This window comes from Papilio xuthus, unplaced genomic scaffold, assembly GCF_000836235.2.
Source record: "Papilio xuthus unplaced genomic scaffold, Pxut_1.1 DF828177.1, whole genome shotgun sequence".
NCBI classification, from domain to species: Eukaryota; Metazoa; Arthropoda; class Insecta; order Lepidoptera; family Papilionidae; genus Papilio; species Papilio xuthus.
In genome coordinates this window covers 770,459-791,034 of record NW_013530472.1, presented here as the reverse complement: position 1 = coordinate 791,034, position 20,576 = coordinate 770,459, and the positions used below count along the sequence as shown (strand labels likewise).

At 38.5% G+C, this 20,576-nt stretch overlaps 1 protein-coding gene across 6 annotated transcripts in view; it reads right to left on the bottom strand.

The window, feature by feature from the left end:
• Window positions 1-20,576, bottom strand: part of hiw (MYC binding protein highwire) — an 83,451-nt gene that overhangs the window by 60,611 nt on the left and 2,264 nt on the right. For 5 of the 6 annotated variants that reach the window (XM_013306598.1, XM_013306599.1, XM_013306601.1 and 2 more), the window contains exons 4-34: window positions 17,590-17,736; window positions 14,991-15,197; window positions 14,520-14,846; window positions 14,269-14,445; window positions 13,923-14,198; window positions 13,672-13,803; window positions 13,411-13,560; window positions 12,962-13,114; window positions 12,669-12,780; window positions 12,297-12,456; window positions 11,795-11,949; window positions 11,337-11,528; window positions 10,800-10,975; window positions 8,553-8,778; window positions 7,845-8,337; window positions 7,601-7,773; window positions 7,164-7,348; window positions 6,318-7,067; window positions 6,069-6,230; window positions 5,720-5,821; window positions 5,367-5,600; window positions 5,063-5,266; window positions 4,773-4,910; window positions 4,219-4,397; window positions 3,573-3,816; window positions 3,231-3,391; window positions 2,900-3,074; window positions 2,280-2,404; window positions 2,060-2,161; window positions 1,599-1,771; window positions 916-1,072 (exon numbers count right to left, since the gene is read on the bottom strand). In XM_013306598.1, the coding sequence (XP_013162052.1) occupies window positions 916-1,072; window positions 1,599-1,771; window positions 2,060-2,161; window positions 2,280-2,404; window positions 2,900-3,074; window positions 3,231-3,391; window positions 3,573-3,816; window positions 4,219-4,397; window positions 4,773-4,910; window positions 5,063-5,266; window positions 5,367-5,600; window positions 5,720-5,821; window positions 6,069-6,230; window positions 6,318-7,067; window positions 7,164-7,348; window positions 7,601-7,773; window positions 7,845-8,337; window positions 8,553-8,778; window positions 10,800-10,975; window positions 11,337-11,528; window positions 11,795-11,949; window positions 12,297-12,456; window positions 12,669-12,780; window positions 12,962-13,114; window positions 13,411-13,560; window positions 13,672-13,803; window positions 13,923-14,198; window positions 14,269-14,445; window positions 14,520-14,846; window positions 14,991-15,197; window positions 17,590-17,736 (6,347 nt within the window). The remainder of the gene's footprint in view (window positions 1-915; window positions 1,073-1,598; window positions 1,772-2,059; window positions 2,162-2,279; window positions 2,405-2,899; window positions 3,075-3,230; window positions 3,392-3,572; window positions 3,817-4,218; window positions 4,398-4,772; window positions 4,911-5,062; window positions 5,267-5,366; window positions 5,601-5,719; window positions 5,822-6,068; window positions 6,231-6,317; window positions 7,068-7,163; window positions 7,349-7,600; window positions 7,774-7,844; window positions 8,338-8,552; window positions 8,779-10,799; window positions 10,976-11,336; window positions 11,529-11,794; window positions 11,950-12,296; window positions 12,457-12,668; window positions 12,781-12,961; window positions 13,115-13,410; window positions 13,561-13,671; window positions 13,804-13,922; window positions 14,199-14,268; window positions 14,446-14,519; window positions 14,847-14,990; window positions 15,198-17,589; window positions 17,737-20,576) is intronic. The other variant, XM_013306602.1, reaches the window with a different exon arrangement.

The following is a 20,576-nucleotide window of genomic DNA, read 5'->3' as shown; positions in this document are numbered from 1 at the left end:
AAACTATAAAATAACCAAACGACAATGGATAAGTATCACGAAGAATAAGAAAATATGGGTTATATTAAAATTACGTTTAATTCACTACCTTATCTATTGCTATAGCGAATATTACTGTCATTTTAAATTGAAAATCCATATTGATTATAAATCAATAAAATTATTTCTTTTTTGGCACGAATTACATAATACCCAATTTATGTTATTATGATACAGCGTACAGACGCTTGCGACCGCATTCACGCACGCCCGAATCTTAAACTAACTCTTAAAGCGAATGTTGTTCCACCTTGTTATGTTATATTTATTGAGAATGACCAACTAATCGGCTTTGCTATGATTGTATTATTTGTGTTTGTACAATTTCTAATATTTTTTTAGCAAAGTGAACCATATTGTTATAGCGAAGTCACTACTTATGTTTTATTTATACACATAAATATTTTCATAATATAAAGCGATGCGAATGTTGAAAAAAAATCTTGAATCTTTCGGCTAACAAAGTAACCCATTAGCCTTTCCAAAAGTACCAATTAGTCTTAATCTGCTTGCGCCGTAATCCTATAAAACAGTATGTTGTTACGTATTTCAGACAATAGCTGCTCATTTTGGTTAAGTCCAATAGTATTTAACATACATATGCTTGCGTCGTAGCTTCGAGGTTCATCAATGCATTTTAATTATTTTAAGACAAAAGTAAAACCATATAAACGTCTATTGGTCATCAAAACAGCACACATCCACCAAAGCACTAAGTGTTTCTTAATTCTAACACTAGGTGGCACTTCCAAATTTGTATATAATTTGTAGATCACGCTGATGAAAATTTAATGGGTAAACACAGCGAGTTAATGCTCGCATTGCGCTTACAACTCGATAAACGTAGCCAATAATCCTGTGGGATTCTAAACTTACCGCGCCAGTTTCTGTCCATCAAGCACTTGATGTATAGTCGGGAGTGAAGCGAGGTCCAAGCCTCGGGCGATGAATGTCATCTCCGTGTAGTCTAGAGGAGGCTCGCCCTCGCGCGTCGTGCCCCACGTTGCCAGATACTGGATATCAGCCAGGGTCTCTGTATGAATACATATTTTTGTTACTCACAAATATTTATTATTAGGCGTAACGGATGACAGCCTGTTTTTGTGGGAATGTTTCGGCGTTATGGTTACAGGCAAAGATTTCCCACTTTTTAGCATCAAATAAAAAGTTTCATCCTTCAATTTCCAAACTTATTTAAATAAGCCTTCATAACACATTTGTGTGACATTTGTACATTCAACATGTACAAAAGAAACTTTATATTCTCAGGTTGTATATTACTTTGTATACAATAACAAAGATACACCTGCACCAATATATTCCAATCACGATCTTCATATCGCAGCTGCAGTACATAAAGGAAGCGCAGGGGAAATAGATTCTATGTTCCTATATACGGAGATACATACATTTATAATACTACTAATAGAAAGATGATGTTAACATACAATAGTTGCCAGTTTCATATATATATATATATGTGTGAATAAACATAACGACTACATAGTTATCTACACGTATGTTTTGTTTTTTTTTACCCAATAAAATGTGTGACTTACTGTGAGATGTACTGGGCATTTCCAAGTCAGGTGCAAGAAGTCGAGAGGCGCACGCAGCGCCGGCGTACACCAGCTCCATCTCCAATAGTAACAGACCATTGCGCTGTATGGTGAACGGCGTGTCTTCGTAACCCACGCACAGGCACCGGTAACCGAAGTGGCTCTCCAGACCACTGCACAACACATGCTATTTGTATAATATGTTAGAGTTAACACGTTCAATGCTACTTACAATCAACGCTGTCATCTGACATTAGTATTGCTGGAAGTTTGTAGTGGAGAGGAATCAACAGTAGTTTCAAAGACTATTCTAGAAGAAATAGGATCGCGTAGCACAGGCACGCTTCAATTTATCATTACAAATTGCCAATATTCATGCAGTGGAGAATGGAAAGTATATGAAGAATGGGGTAGATAGAGAACTAAACCAGACTCTAATTAAATTTGCCTGAAATACTTACTTGTCAGTTTTGTACTCTCTTAGATAGTCAGAGGCTGTCTCCAACGAAAATATGGCTTCATTTCCAGGCACCAAAATAGCTTTCTGAGGATATTCGGAAGCTCTGTAACAAAATACCAACCATTAATATTTTGTACATTTAAATATTTACGGAACAATGCTATAAATCATCGATGGACTGTTAACATCCAGTCAGTAAAAACCGATGTGGCTTAACTTACACGTTCGCAAGTCGCGGAGTCACACTCAAGTAGATTTTGTTATGATGTGCACAGTTGCTATCAAGATCTCCCTCTTCATTGAAGTCATCCTGGTCTCCTTCCTCCACAGACAGTTGAATACGACGCTAAAATAATAATTAAATGTGACAAAATATATTAAAGTTTAAGTATCTGTTTTTACACAGATACAAAACAATTTACTTGTGTAAACATATATGCTGCATGCGTTTACACGAGCAGTTACTATGTACAATTTCTACTTATGATATGAATGAGGTAACTACTACATTATATATCTGTTACCTAAAATGAAGACCTACAATATATTATTTAATATTGCCTTCATTACAGGTGTATATGTTCGCATGCTGTTCATTAATTATCACACAGTAACTTGTTATACCTTATACATTTCACGGTATATTTTTCCTTTTATTAAACTTTTGCTACCTTTTATTTCTTTTATTGTGTAAAAAGATATATAAAATAAATCATGATTTTTTTTTCAAAAATCACAACCATATATTTTTTTTATAAGTTCACAGATTTTTAAGACATCATAAACATATAACTATATAAAAATATAGAATGATTTAATGAACAAACGGACGATTTTCTACCTTGTATACCTTGCGGAAGGGCGACTCTGATATGAGTGGCTCTTTGACGGCCGTGCACTTTTGAGTAGGCGCTCCTGCCGCTGCATAGATCGTTAGCGTGTCCTCCGGCTGCGCGGTGATGCTGCGCGGGTCCATCTCTAATGCTATCCACGACACGCTCTTTGGGAATAGTACTCTACAAAAAAATGCAGACATTATTAAGAAATCAAGTAAGCAACGTAATTTAAATATGTTGGACGTCTGAAAAAAATATTTCTTTTAAATTATGATGTTATTTGAAAATTTAAGCAAAAAATGCTCTAATGTCTGCTTAGTGTAAAAGAGTTTATACCTTATGTTGCTGACGGATGATGGCTGGTAAGGGTGCAGGCTCTCCACCCAGGTGTAGTACTGTCCTGGCAATGAGGCTGGCTCCTCGCCAGGCACCAGCAAATTCAGTGCGGCCACGTGCGGCAGCATCTTATGAATCAGCTCCAATATCTTCACGTAACTCTGCATGAAAAAGAAAATAGTGAGTTAATAGAAAACTTTGGCCAAATTTTTAAAAATGATTAAGGCATTGCAAAATGTTCAAAAAACTACTTCAAATAAAACCATGTTAATGGTAGCTACCCTCCCTTAGACCAAGCTTTGATTGCGCCTTGCCATATTCTCCAGTTTGTTGATGTGTTACCTTAGGATCGTCCATGGTATCTAGATGTGTTAGCACATAGGGCAGTAGGGTGTTGACTGCGGGGCTGTCTCGCAGCTCGGGGATGTTGCGCCGCATCTCCTTCGGCGACAGCTTTGACCGCAACTCGGACAGCAGCTCCGTAAAGCGCTCCATCACGAGCGCTCCAACGCGCACTGTCAGCGTTCGCAGCGCTGACAGTATTGCATCGCTACTCTCTGACGTGTTTGATAGCAACTTCGAAGATCTAAGAGAAGAATTGCTATTAAGTACGATCAATGACGTCAGATCCTGGTCTGCTCGTGTCCTGGAAGACCATGGCAGAAATAAATTTGGGTACAATAGTGAAATTTAGAAAGAGATAAAGATTAGTCTTACGGTGAAGGAAAACATCGAGATGCAACCTGCACATATCTGAGAAGAAATTCAAAGATATGTGTGAAGTCAACCAACCCGCACTTGGCCAGCGTGGTGGACTATGGCCTAATCACCGTTAACTTAACCCTTAGGCTCCGAGCCCCTCGGTGGGGACGTGTGTGGGTATAGTGAGCTGGTGAAGGATTTGTCAACTTAAAGATAACTTAGCTTGCACCACAGTTAGGATGTAATTACGTAAAATAACCATCCATTCCTTTATATTAAAACAAACCCGTAATAGATGAGGGAAGGTATTTGTCCTCTCGCCAGCGTAGTGCCGTTGAAACTAAGAGAGCTGGAGGCAAAGAGGAAGGTGGTGCCATCAGGGCCCTTCACCGAAGGCAGGCCGCAGTCTCCGTTCACAGTGCGCCCGCCTTGGTTGCACAGCCTCAATGCATACTGGTACTCCGCCTGTAAACAACTCCTCTTAGTCGTTTCCTTTGAGATTTTTAAGTGCTGAACAATTTAATTAAACTTATACCAATCAAAGATATTTCATCGGCAAATAAATTTATGGCTAGGCACCATGACTGTGAATTACGAACTACTTAGCTAAGCTTTAATTGTGTGTTGCATTAATTTCATTCAAATCATACATAAAACTTACAATACAGAGATAACAATAAGATTTTCTTTAGATGATTCCAAAATGAAAATCCACTGCAACAGTGAAATTCTATAGGTGGGGGACTTGTATTACAACGTCAAAATACTGATGTCTCTGTTGCTAAGCCGCAACAGAAACTTTATTACATAATAACTTTAATAACGTGTGTTGTTTCACACCTTCAATGTGACCGGTCTTTCGAACTTGATTGTTGCTATGTCGTTTTGGCAGTCAGCGGCAGTGAACGTGCCGTGCACTGACTCCACGCTGACCCAGCAGTGCGACGACTTCGTGTCCTCCGTTGTGTTGCGTAGCTGCTGTTGTTACATTTCCACAATCAATATCGAATACATATTTTTTAATTTCATATACCGACCCATACGACGAAAAGTTTACAATTTCTTAAGAGTTTACAAAAGTATTTTCGTCGGAAAGGTCAAAATATAAACTTCGGTCTGCAGATACTCACGTCCTGCATCAGCTCAAGGGTATATTCATATGAGCCACCGCCGCCATACACACAAGCTCCGACCAGCATAATCCCGGACCTGTCTACTGTAAATGCTATGGAATCCGGGCTCCCGTTGCCCGTGTTCCAGGCACGGTTTTGATTTACGCGTACAAAACGCGACGGAGTAGTGAGATGTTTCAAGGCATTCGTGTCCAATTCGTCCTAAAGAAAATATAACTGTAAGCTTATGAACAAAAGAGCTAAGAGTAAAGCTATTAAATAGTGAATATACTAGAGTTATAATAAGCCATAGACAATTTACCCGGGCATCATTAGCGTATTGCGCTAATTCAGCGACTACTCGCACTATGAATTTGCCGATGTATTCGGCCAGACGCTGGCGAGCAGCAATCTCGCCGTGTTCATGGGGCTTTGAGCATTCGTGCGTCGTCATTCGCTCCTTCAACGGTATCAGCACGATGTCCAGCAGACGCGGAATCACGTCCATCAAGTGCCAGTTCATGTACGCCGGCTTCGGCTCACCCTGATCTTGGCTCTACGTTACATAGAACAAAACACCATCAATTATGTAAGTGTAAGTAAAGTCCATGAGATGTCGAAGTAAATGAAATGTGAAAAATCTCATCAAGTAGGTTTCAAACTTAAAACATATACCTTTTGTTCTCTATTGTTGGCTCTAGGTGGCACGGGAGGAGGTTTCTTCGAGTGCGAGGAATGCGACGATGAACCAGCTCTACTCGGACCTGGTTTCGCCAACTACGCAAACAAACAACAAAGTTATTCGTTGGTCACTCAAAACGACGCATCAGTTGCTGGTGAATATACAATTTTGGGCGAATATTCAGTCGAACGTTAATCCAGAAAAACAGGAACCTTTTGTTATTCCGGTATCTTCCCAGGAAATGGTATACTACGTTTCAACGAGAGCAAATCCACTGATTAGGCACACCAAAAAGCTGTATTTTCCCCGCAATCCTATTCAATGTCAATGCTTGTATCTTACTCTGTTGTCAGGGCGTTCAATGCGGCGTTTGTTGTCCTCGCGTAGAGAGGTTTGCGTCACTCCCACGATGTGTTGCAGCACGTCCATCAAGCTGCAGGAATTGCACAGCGCCGCGCAAGTCGCCGACAGCTCCCTTACGCTCGCCATAGGGACTTTCCCCTCCTTTTGCAACATTTATACGTGTTTTTGATACTAGATAAAATTTATTACATAATAATTATGTAATACAAAAAATAATAGAATACATACCTTAATATAAGAAAGCAGGAAGCACAGATGGTTCCACTTGAGCGTAGGCGTTGGGTAGAACGCGTGGAAGCAAGAGGTGACTGTCTTGTGAGCCTCTCTTAGCACAGATTTTGTCAATTCCAAAGAGAACTGAACATAGCAACCTCTGTAAGGTTTCTGACCGGATCGTATCGGTAGCGTGGCGCAAACGGGAACCTGCTCCGCCATTATTTGCTTAATGAAGTTGCGTATCTCAGACATCACCTCAAAATACGACATATACCCCTGTGAGTTCCTATTTTTACTGTTCTTTGGGTAAATTTCATTTATATAAGATCTTATAAGTCTCAGGCAGGATCTTATCACATACACCAATCTCTTTTGTTGCTTCATCGCGCTTAATTTTTGGTAATTGATGGGTACTAATCCGTTTGTGGCATCTACCAAACCTCTGAATGTCCTCCAGCTCCATTCCATTAATTTCATAATGGTCTTGAAGCAGCCGACGGTGACTTTACGAGACATGTTCTTGGATAGAATAACTATCGGTTCATTCTTTAGGGATCGTCGGAGCGCTAACTCTTCGGAATTTATAACAATATATAGGAGACAACCTATTTGTCCCGCGTTCACGTCTGTGCCATTGGTGGACATTTCAGAGGTCTTGAAGTAGAATGTGGCGTCTTCCTTGATGACCACCGATTGTCCCGATGATCCGCAGTCGGATGACGAGCCATTGATGTGAGCCCAAGCAACGTACCATCGATTAGCCTACAAGTACAAAATATTTTTCAGTAACGACGCACAAGTCTCTTCACTGTGAAAAAACTTTTCCGACGCAATCCTTCAAAGGTTCAATTTACTTACAGCTACAGGTACAGGAGTATCAAATAAAATGGGGTAGCGTTCCCTGGGCGCGCACTGGAACACGGTGTCATCGCTCTCGGCCAGAAGCTGTCCCTCCACCTCCAGCTCGCCGCCACCATATCCAATGTCGTACAACCTGATCTTAGCCCTGTTAGCGCCACGGCCTCCGTACAAACCATAGCCACCTGTGCAATAAATATAATAATATACAACAAACTTCCAAATAAAAACCAGGTAAAAGTTTTTGTCCAATAAAGTAAAAATTAAATCGATCGGCTCATATTTTAAACCAAATCTTCAGATTTAGACTCCCTTTTCACACAAAGGCTACCCGCCCGATGCTGTGTTACTAGTCGTACTGTTGGAAAAAGGGGCTTACAGAAAACAACCGAATTCTGAGTACAAAATGAATAAAAGTGCATACATAATATACTAACCCAGTAAAATATTTCTGTCACACATGAAGCGTATAGCCTCAATGGAGTTGTCAGAGTACCCCCAACCACCGCCGTGGTTGGGGAAGCGGTTCACCACTGAGAAATCTTCCAGCATCGCAAGCGATTTCGTCATGCCGCCAGAATTATCGGGTTTGTATTCTGGCATTTTGAGCCTAGGAAAAAACGATCAAGTTTATATTAAAATAATTTTAATTTATTTATCTTATTATTTTAAAACACTTACTTATTATCATGGGCAAATGCAAGTGAGTCCAAGCAGCCCAGGAGATGCAATGCCGCATGCATCCTTGTCACATAACAGTCTTCCACCATAGGTATGGCAAGTTCTTCGTTTAACACAGAGATGTTGGCGAGTGACATATTGTTCGGTGGTTTCTCATCTGTAGTACGGCACTGATCGAAAGTCTTCAGATCTTTGAAGTCTTCTAATCGCTTCATCATACCGTAATTAGGGAATTGCTTTTCATTTTCCGTGGTTATGTCCGGATCGTTGTAACAACGCTGCAGTTTGTTGGCATCGAAGGCGAGGATGTTATAGCACCTAATGGCTTTATTTTGCGGCTGGTAGCACCACAGTACATTGTACAGGGGGTCTAGACATGCGAGACTGTTCACGAAGTCAACTTGCTCGGGTCCAGTCCACGCGTTGCAAGAACTGTCAATTTTGTTTATTGTGATGCATTTGAATGCATGTTCCGGCCGGTTGGGCAAGATCACTATCGGACAAGTATAAAATTATTAGTATATAAAAAATAGTAAAAAGAAAGTTTTTGTTATAATGCAATGGAATAATAAATTAATAATTATTTGTTATAGGTTTAAGTTTAGATATTGAATTTTAATACAAAAAAAAGTTTGCTATTCCCAATTATAAGGCGCTTTATTAATAAGTAACTTTGTTAACACGAGGAACTTGCAGCTAACTACATACCAATGTTATTTCCATTAGCAGTGATAGTCGAACTAAAGATAGTATCAGTCTTGATGACAGACTGACAGAGTTGTACGAAGGTCTGGTCGCCAGACGCGGAGACCCAGACCGCTTTAGCGGCGTCGCGTGGGCCAAAGCGGGTAACACGTCCTGGGGTCGCATACCAAGTTGGGGCACGCTCCTGACGCACTGGCTCCTCGGGTTGTTGGCGCCCCAGTGAACCTTTCTGTTTGTATATATCACAAAAAAATTATTAACGCTAAGTGGACTAAAAATATAAAACATATAAAAACTACATAAAAAAACTCACGTAAGTGACCTAGAAGACTGGGAAGGGATTACATTTTTGAAAGCCAGCATGCAATTACTTATATTTAGTTAAAGCGACTTACCTTTAATTAATTTCACCGGCAAGATTTTATAGACCGATATAATGACAATGAAAATTTATGATCATTTAACTTATGATTTTACCACGTAAAAAGTCATCAAAATCCTCATATCATTGAGTCAATATGAACGTATTATAACGTTAATTATTTACAAAATATTTTAACGCTTATCTTGGTTAAAGAGAAAGCCATTTCGACTATAGTCCTCATGCCAAAGAATAATATTATGTACGTATGCATGAAATAATCCTATATATTGGATACACGGATTGTTTAATTACCAGAGAAAAATTGTAGAATACAAATAGGATCTTAAATATGTAGTGGTATTTATAATATATCAATTTTAAAATGATAAATTAAAAAAAAAATCCTCTAAGTACGTGGACACAATCTTGAGTATCTTTTATCTTGAGTTATTCTGTCAATGAAAATGGCAAATTAAATTAAAAAAAAACATAACAAAAACAAAATATAAGAAAAAACAATAATTATGTTTTTTGTAGGATATTTTATCTATTTTGATATGCATTTTTTTTTTCTTCACAGTATTTCGAATGAAATGATGGATGTTGCACAGTTTATTATTGTCTTACGTTTCGTCTAATAAATACGACATGCCAGCTATTTTACCCATCCATTTTTTTCTTTTCCTCATGAATTTCACTCCATTCTCATATTTTACGGATTTTGGAGTGGGTGAATATTAACTTACCAAAAACAACATACAGATTAACTACACATTTTAGAAAGCTGATCAGAATAAAAAGAAAGTAATGAAAATAATTGTTTATTGTCACAAGAAAGGGTTACGAAAAATTTTTCTCCATTAATTAATTTCCTCGTATTTATATTTTCAAATAGCAATAGCATAACACATTTAAATTATAGAAAATATAAACAAAACAATCAATGATGTAACTAGGGAAACAAATAACTTATATGACCATTAATATTTGGCCATTTATTTGACATAAAACGTAAATAAAAAAAATAATGCAACTATTAAAAAAAATATAGCATATGCCTAATATCACATTACACAGCAGTCTTATTTGTACTATCACAGAGTTTAAAATAATATTCATGAAATCTACTAAAAATAAGGGAAGGTATCACATTTATCCTGCCTGCTATCTTTTTAAAATTACAATAAAGGAATCTAAGATTATGACAGGAGTACACGTAGATAGTTACTTGCATCTAGTGATTTTATAATTCATTATTTTTCCTTTTTATCTTGAATTTTCATTAAAATTAATAACAAAAATGGCTGCAGCATATAGCAGAAACAGCGAACCGGAACGAAACGAACTTTGCCACTATCCGGCCAAAATTAAGCAAACGTACTCGGTACGGGAAAATATAACTCATTTATGAAACAAACTGACGTTACATATATTCAATAATTTAGATCTCGATGAGTTCGCTTCTGTTCCTGTTCACTTTCGTGATTGTGTGGTACAGGCATTATACTGGTAAATTATTGTTGTTATCAGATATCTTGGCGGATCCTTATTTCTTGCACATCAGTGCGCAAAATACAATACACCTAGTATTTGAGCTTAACGCAATACGAGGGGAGGACACTGCGCAGCGCACAAGTGATTTTTGGCCGCCAAGATATTTGAAGATAACTATACGAAATGAGGAGATAACTATAGTATAAGGTAGCGCATGCAGTAATCTAATCACACTATTTCTAGTTCCAAACGAAAGCCTAAATATTGTTAAAAAAATATACACAAAATATTGGTGTATAAATCATTTTTATAACATTTTTCGATTGAAATGTTTATATGCTTAGGAGATAAGGAATTAGGCGTTGATTTGGAATGTGACATTGATATGGCACCTGGTGGTATCCGAAGGTGTAGAGTTCTCCGTCGCGGGTGAGGATAGCGGTGTGGTTGCTGCCCGCTGCGACTGAGCATGCGCGCGGCAAGCGGACGAGCACGATGCGATGGTGTGGCGCCACATCGCCCGCACCCAGCTGACCCATCTGGTTAGATCCGAACGTCAGCACCTCACCTGGTCGTGGAAACAACAAACAACAAGTAGTCATTGGAAAGTAGGCATTATAACTAATGTAATACGGATGAACTTAAAATGCTTTGTAGAACACAATACGATATTAGCGGCACCGCATCAAATAACTTAGGCTTACTATCAATTGCCGTCTATCAATTGCAGCTGTCGCTTAAGTCTACGTCCGCGTCGAATTCCAAAAAAAAATTTTGGTAGCCTTTGTGTCCCTCCAAACTATGTTCTATTTCTATGCCAAATTTCAACGAGATTCATGGAGCCGTTCCCGCTATATATTCTAACACACATCCATCCGAACCTTCTATTTCAAATATAAGTAAGAATTAAAAACACTAGCTTATGTTACCGTTATCAGAGAGCAGCACGGTATGGTGCAAGCCGCAAGCAATGGCGACGATGCGATGTCCCCCGGGCACGGCGATGCGCGCCGGCGGCAGGCTGTTCACTTTCACGCTCGTATCCCGCTCCCCCTTGTCCACCTCGCTGCTTGGACCCGCGATCGACATCTCGTGGGCGACCGATTTGCTCTCCTCTTTTTCTGTTATGATCACATACACGTTACATATTTTATTTATTAACATTTAACAGTGACATGTATCACATGCTAAATAGGCCGCCTCGGCATGTGTAACACCACGGCCAAGACACACGTCAAGTGATAATGATTCAGTGTACAATCTGATCAGTTTGCATGATGAAGGTCAAATTCTAGTGATTTTTCCTTTCCCATAATTTTAATAAGGTTAAAGAGATGAAAGAGAAAATACATTCTTATAGTAAAGTAATAATTGAGCAAACAATTACCAGGCGGCGGTTCTGCGGGCATGCCTTCTAAGTGTTCGTCTGCAACATCCGACTGGCGCGGTTGTGATATCTTTGTCACGCTGGCACATTTGCGACAAATGCCGCAAGCGGTGCAGCTGCTCTCGCCTTTGCTGCAACAGCATTTTCTGCAGTACCTAAAAAATATAATTAATTATATTACGTCACTTAGTGTGTAAGGTTCGGTACGTTTTTGGAGTCTTCGCATTCCAAATATTTTTATAGGAGAAGGGGAGACACGAGCGGCGGGAACACCGAGGTGATCCAACGACACCCATGGACATCATGGCAGCACCAGAGGAAATGCAGATGCGATGCCTTTAAATATATAAAGAAGTTTCTACTACACAGATTTTTAAAACATGAAGCGAAAACTTTGTATCGCATTTTAATCGATTTATTCTTGCTGTCTCCACCATTAAACCTATCATGAAATTGCGAAAAGTAATCTGCGAATGGAATTAAATATAAATAGCAGACTTACTCTCCGGGCACACGCTCGGCTATGGCGACGCAGCAGCATTTGTTGCCGAAGCCGGTGCACTGACGGCAAAGCGTGCACACGCGGCAGTAGTCAGTGTGGAACGAATGTCCGTCAACACACACGCGAACCTCCTCCTTCTCTTTGCGTCGCGGTTGGTACTCTGGAATAAGTACTGAATTAAGTACTTGCTCGGTATTCCAAACTTTTGTTTGGGAAAGTATGCACACGAGTATATCCATATATCTCTTCAGTGGTATTCGAATTATGAAAAACAGAAGTTTTTTTTTCAAACGTGATACCTAGTTATTACACTCTTTAATTTTTACTAATGTAGACTGAAATATATGTACATAATTAGCAATTTTTACTTACTTTCCTTACCGTAGCCGAATTCTCTGCCGCATTGGCTTTTATTGTTGATGCCGAAAGTGTAAACTTGACCGAAGTTTGTTAACGCAACAGCATGCGCTTTGCCAAGTGCCACCTGAGATTATAATATAACAATTACTTTCTGTCGTATCTTTTAAATGAACTTCCAATTTGTAGGACCATAAAAACAATAAAAGATATTGTATAATTCGGCACACCCGTATGTAACACTAAGGAATGCACAACGAAATCTTGTTCTACCAACCTCAAACAGGACAGGATGATGATGACGTTACCTGTATAACTTTCTCGTGTTTGAGTCCTGTGACCAAGCCAGTGGAGTCGCAATGCTGCGTGTCCTTCCCGAACATGAACAAGAGGCCATCGCGAGTCACCAGCGCGGTGGAACCGTAGTTACACGCCGCGTACACTATGTGATGACCCTCCACCTTGTATCGTAGATATTTATTAATTCCCTACATTTATTACCGCACTCATAGTGGTTACTTAAAGTTACAGAAATCCCTCACTAACGAATTAACCAACTATGAGTACTACTACAATTAGTAGTCGTTACTGTTATCTATTCATTTACAAGCAATTAGTGATTACAAGTTAGCAGAGTACATATTTTCAGTGGTACAAAATGGTTTAGTAACGTTGTTAAACAGCTATTTTCTTTAATTAAGAGCTTACAAACATTTTGATAATTTAATTCTAACTTAAATCAATTTATTTATTTTACCCTAGTAATCTTCTTAGGGCGCGTAGGTTTTGGGTTGCGGCGATGTTTGCCGATGTCGCCGTCTTCGCCGCGCCTGGCTATGCCCGTGAACAGAACACTGCCATTATCCAATACCAGGATAGCATGGACACCCTCATGTCCCACTGCAGTCTGCAACAAACATTTCGTAATATTTTATTTTATTTGTGTTTTCACCAATCTATTCTTACTCATTTATAATAGATCAGTGACTTCTTTCCATTTCAGCATTATAAAACTTACCTGAGTAACTTGGCACTTCTTCACGTTCGGTTCGTTCCTGTTGAATAATGTCTCTTTCATGAGAGTCCATCGCCCGATATGTGGGGACGCCATTTTGTACCCCAGGCTTGTGCCTTTACCAGTGTAGTACACCTGATTGCAAAACAACCAAATACATGTATATCTTAGCATATAAGTATTGTTCATTCATTCTGGAGTTATGAAGTAAGAAATATCAATATAAAGAGTAATATTAGCATTGACATTCTCACCTTTCCCGTTTTCGTAGTCAACAGACCGAAATCCTGACCGGCACAGATACCATGCAGTGGGTCAAGATCGTTATCATCTAACTGCATCAACACGGGGGTATCATTGTCGCCTGCTCTTCGTGAAAAGCCGTCATCAAACGGCGGACGGCCCAATGCCATAGTCCGTCGACGCAACAGATGTACATTCCATTCTTCCCGCGCTTTCAGCTCGATAGGGGAGCATTCGTTATGCTCGGGTATGTTTGTCACGTCGTACATTTTCACGACAATTTTAGCCTTAAAAAACATTAATGTTATATAATTTATCAATGGCAGAAGATGGCGAATGGTCTGGAATATCACTTACGTAATTAGCTAGTAAGACAAGTCCCAGTTGATTGCCATCCGTGAACACGGCACACTTCTGCTCCGGCGAGTCGGATTGTCCGGGGTCCAGTCTAAGGATCTTCATCACTTCTAAGGTTTCTTTGTTCACTTCATACACTTCGGGTTTCTTCCGCCCAATTCTCACATACAGTTTATCCTACAAAACAAACATTAAATAAAAACGCCCTCAAAACATAATATAAATCAAAGATAAAAAGAAACAATTTGTACCTTGCAATAACCTAGCCATCCATGGCGGTCACCTTGGAAGAAATCATATTTGAATTTATAGATATGCTGTTTTAAGGAGCTGCCGTATCCAGTTCCAATTTTAATTAATCCCTTTGAGGAGTATACGTAAAGGTAGCATCCGTCCGAGGCCAGGGAACGGACTATGAGTTCCCCGGGGCCTGTTGTCATCATGCAAGGCAGGTCCACTGGGAAACCATACGCGAGGCTTTGATGTGGCACGCCAAAATTGATCCATTGGTTACGTGAAGATTCACCAAGTATCACGGATTGTACACTCCTTTGTAGAATTGTCAAATTTTTGGGTATCTGTAAAATGGCATGAAATAAAATAAAAAAAACATTGTTAAGATAAAAATAATAAATCGCTATTATCTTAAGCATCCTTCTATTCAAATATCATTTGGCTGCAGATAAAATTTTTATATATAAAAATAATTGTGATTTATTTGCCTTTATATATTGTTCAGTCATAGCCGTAGTGTTCATAATCATAGCAGCGATAGCATTCAGCATCAGTTCTGATTCTCCCCTGGAAACTGTGAGTGCAACCAAGCAAGCGCAGCTGAGCCCAATATTGGTGTTCGGCACTTCATCTATGCCGGTCGGGGTGATGCCGCTCACGATTTCAATCAGGGTGCGGTGTAATATATTAATCATCTAAAACAGTCGGTACATTCTAGTCTTTATCATCATATAATACGGTTTTTTTTAAGAAAAGTTTCAACCATCACACTCGACAGCATTGCTCTTTGAATAGCTATAAACTAAACAAATTGGTAATCAAATTATTCAAACTTTCGTGAGACATCATACTAAACTGATATAAAAACTGAGTGAGCTGAGGGCCGCGTCCGCGAAATAATACCAGTACCACTCATCCTGATGAAGGGCCCCCGATGGGCTCGAAACTAGTCGGTGCCGCCACCGGACGAATATACGTGAGTGTTTAGCCGTGTTTATATATCAGTTTAAATTGGTAATCGTACATTTATAGAAAGCATTTTTTGAAGAATTGGATTTATTTCGTGTACAGTCAGCGTCATATAGATCGTCACAGACAAGATATGCAAATATATAGGTACATCAAAAGTAATCAATTATATCGGTACAACAAAAGTCCTCAAAATAATAGATACATTCACCGTGCTCAAAAACATCGGTACATACACAGCGTCAAATATATGAGTACATGCAAGATGCTCATAAATATCGTAGCAGCCATAGCGTCATAAGTAACGAAGCAGTCAAGGTGCGCAAAAATATCGGTACATTTGACAAAATTGAACTCTATCTTTATATACTTGTGATACAATTTGGAATAAACTACTTCTGTTACATTCATTTGACACTTTGTATTAACATTATAGGTTGTCCGGAAAGTTCGTTCTGATTTTCGATATAAAGCTTACAATAGACTGTAGCTGAAGTGGATTCATTTTCGGATTTCCGCCATTATCAAACGTCACAAAAATTTCTATATTGTGAATAATTTCATTTCATTGGTTGAGATAAAAACTAATTTTTAAAATTTTATCCAATAATAAAAGACGTTTTAGGTATAGAGTCATACCAATATAATTTAAAAACATTTCCAAAAATTTAAGAGAACAGGGTTTCAATTTTCCTTATAAAGCGGCACGAACTTACTGGGCAACCCAATATTTTTCTTCACCTGTCATAACGCTTAAATATAAAAGTTTGTCACGCCGAATATGACAGATACGTATTAACTAATATCAAATTTGCCTTGTCACAATATATATAATACTATTTTGGCGCAGTATTCTAGTATGTTTGCCGTAATATGTAAGTTTACCGGTTCGAATCTCAGGCTACTTTTTTTTCATTTTATCAATCACGGGGTTATTTTTTCATGACCAGTAAAAATTTGGTAATGTAAAATTTTGCTCGACAATTTTTTTTTATAATTTTCGCTGTCGGGTAGAAAGAAATTTAAATAAAGTCAACAGCAATTAGGTCAGACCATCGCGGGTGAAGTGAGTGGGCGGAGCGTGGATTGTCTTTGCGGGTTTTAAGAATGGTACGCGCGGAAACTATACGTACAAGTGTTATCTACATATGTGTGCGCGCCCACGCACACTGGAATGTTTATTGCAATCGACCAAAAATTTGATGTAGTTTGGATATTGACATTCAGTTTTTTTTCTTTGTTTCTTAAATATAATCAGTATCAGTAAAAGGTAAAAGTAAAAGTGTTATTTTTACTGGTACAAGTTTAACAAACATGAGTAATAAACAAATTACATGCCAATGGCATCGCTTTATCTCCTTCATTTTTGTTTGAAATAGAAAAGTACTTTAACGGTCAAACTCATTAGTCCAAGGCAATATCAAAGAGTACCTAATAACTACGGCGATAGAGTTTATTCATGTGCTTCGATATTAAAATTAAAAAGTTTAAATATCAAAAAAAAAAAAATAGTGGCTTGGGATTTGAACCGCCGACCTTACGTACCAACGGCGGCGAACGGTAAGGCCACGAGACCAAACTAGCATATATGATGACAAACTTAAATTTGATGTTGGATTTATCTACCTAATATCTGTCATCCGCGTCGAACACTTTTAGTAAATTTTGAAAAATGGTTTGATGCAAAGTGTCAAATGAATGTAACAGAAGTAGTTTATTCCAAATTGTATCACAAGTATATAGAGATAGAGTTCAATTTTGTCAAATGTACCGATATTTTTGCGCACCTTGACTGCTTCGTTACTTATGACGCTGTGGCTGCTACGATATTTATGAGCATCTTGCATGTACTCATATATTTGACGCTGTGTATGTACCGATGTATTTGAGCAGGGTGAATGTATCTATTATTTTGAGGACTTTTGTTGTACCGATATAATTGATTACTTTTGATGTACCTATATATTTGCATATCTTGTCTGTTACGATCTATATGACGCTGACTGTACATTTTTTGCCACTAAAAAGTCTTTTTATTTGATAAAAGGTAAATAATAGTTGTAAAATATTTTTTTTAATTACAAAAGGAACGTTAATTAAATACATGGATCCATATACCTCACTGGGCTCCTGAGACATATCCTCAGGAGTATGTCCTTGTAAAATATCTAACAATGCTTTAAGAGATTGTTGACAGAATTTTACATCAGCGAACCTGGCTTCAGAAATAAGAGCGAATACCATGCGAAGTCCAATGCCGGTAATCTGCAACGAAAGAAGACTAATAATTTAGTAATAGGTGTCTAACAAATCAAAAGAAAGTCAATTTAATTATGACAAAAAATCAGTCTATGCTCATTAAAAACTACAATTTCAACTATAAGAAGCCAATAAAGACTAAGTCCCCTTCTAAAAGAGTGATCGCGACACGTTGGGAAAGTGCCATGAATATTTTCTATCACTTTTTTTATGGAAATGTCGAAAAACGAGTATTTGATGTCGTGCAATGCGGCTAACCCCGATGCTCTCAGGTATCAAGGCTTGAGAGTGAAAAATATGATACTGAAGACTGCCTAGGAGTGGGTGATCAGATTCCAGTTTAATGCCGCTGGAAACTCGAAGAACAAATTGATATAACAAGCATTTCTCCCAAATAAATTTCTAAGGCCAAGTCATCATCATCACCACCCTGGTAGACAAGACCCAATCCAGTAAACATCTGACCCCAATCTAGAGGCACAGCCTATGAATGTTTCTGCTTCTGAATCCGAAACTGTCTGTCCTCCCTCATGGCAAAGAATACCCACAAACAGAGAGAAGAGAAAAATATCTGACAGATGATCTCCACAAATAATAAAACGTCCTACAAATTTGCTCCATTACCCAATCAATCCATTGCCCCACCATATCTGTCCAAGAAACAGAACCTAAAACTAAAAAGGATCTTGACAAACAGACGAACGGACAACAAAGTGATCCTATAAGGGTTTCGTTTTTTCCTTTTTAGGTACGGAACCCTAAAAACCAAACAAACCAGCTCCGATAATATTGTATGGGAATGAAGGTGAACAAATTAACTGAATTACTACAATCTGTTATAAATGAACATGGAATACTTGCAACACAACGTAACCGTATAGACTGGAATTGCTTCCGCGAATTTATTGAGACTTACATAGATCTACGAAACCCACTTAAAACACCCGACGACATAGATACTAACAGCCACGACATATATCACGAAGCAATCCAAGGAGCAAGCTAACTTAACACGCCTAAATTATACCGCAACGGAACAAATAATAAATATCCTTTAGAAATACAATTGGCAATTGACGAAAATAGAAGACTAGGAAGAATTTAGCAACAGCAGACTATAGACAGATAGGGCATTTGCCAAAAAATCAGTCCCACTTCTGAAAGAAAAATTAAATATTTTGCGAATCGACCTTCTTAACAACCAACTAGAATCTCTCGCAGCAACTGCATCAACTAATTATTAATTGGGAAAATTTACAAAAAGCTACATAAGACCGCAATTACCTAAACGGAGCCCGATCCCATGAAGCGTACTAATTGATGGATCCGATGAACAAAAAAAAGATGGAAACATTTGCCCAGCACATTGCAAATGTATTCACCCCAAACGACAGGTGCAAGGCTGAAACTGAAAAAAACGTTAAAAGCCTCCTACATCAATATCTTCAAATGTCACTATTACGCCTGCACGTTATTGTGCGTGAGATCTGGAGGACCATAAAGAAGCTTAAAAGCAAAAAAAGCCTGGCTTTGACCCTATTACAAAGGTAGTGTTAATACAACTTCCAAGGAAAGCAATAGTATTCCTGGCCACACTGAATCATAAGCCAACCATAATCATAAGTAAACCAGCTGATACTGTCTACAGAGTTCTTACAAGGCTATGAGCTTGCTGACGGTACTAAAGGTTTTCGAAAAAATGCTACTAAGACTATTATTTTTCAATACAACAAAATAATACCAGACCATCAATTAGGATTTAAACACCATCATTCGACAATTAAGTATAATAAGTCCATCGAATTGTTGATAGGATACGAAAGGCGCTAGAGGAAAAAGAGTACTGCTCTTCAGTGTTCCTGGTTGTACAACAGGCATTTGATAAAGTTTGGCATCAAGGTCTTCTTTGTAATATAAAAAATCCCCTTCCGCACGGCCACTGCATATTATTCGATAGCTACCTATGTGAAAGACTGTTCAAGGTTAAGTAATCGGAGATCACGTCACAGTTTTATCCAATAAAAACAGGAATCCCCCAGGGGTCGGTATTGAGCCAGTTCTGTACACGCTGTATACAGCGTACGAGCCACAAGTGCCAAATATTACTGCAGCTACGTTAACCGACGAAAACATTATACTCATCATCATCATCAATTCACTATACGTCCCCACAGATGGGCTCGGAGCCTACCCAAGTTAGGGGTAGGCCATAGTGAAGCACTCTGGCCAATGCAGGTTGGTTGACTTCACATATATCTTTGAATATCTTCGCAGATATGTGTAAGTTGCATTACGATGTCTTCTTTCACCGTAAGAACATTGGATAAATATCAAACTCGCCATTAATAAAAATCCAGATACTGCGTCGAAGGAACTGCACAATAATCTAAAAGACACGACTCTACCACATACCAACTGCATCAAATACCTGGACCTACAGACAGATCATTAACATGGAACCAACACATAACATCAAAAAAGACGAACTCAAAATGCGGTATACAAACCTTTACTGGATCTTGGGCAGAAACGTCATAGAAACAACATATTGTTCACTGGTAACAAACTACACGATGATTCTACGACCTATATGATTATATGGTCTGCAGCTCTTGGGAAGACCCAGTAACTCCAACATAAATATGCTGCAGGGAATGCAGTACTATCATCTTACGCACAAAAAGCAGCACGCCATATTATACATAAAAACAGCGAAATATATAACAAACCTGAACATTATACCTATCAAGGACGAGTACATAAGTGTAATCAAAACAAATCACGAGGTCCAAATGACATCCTTACGAACAGGCGGCAGCACAACTTACAACCAAAAAATATAAGTG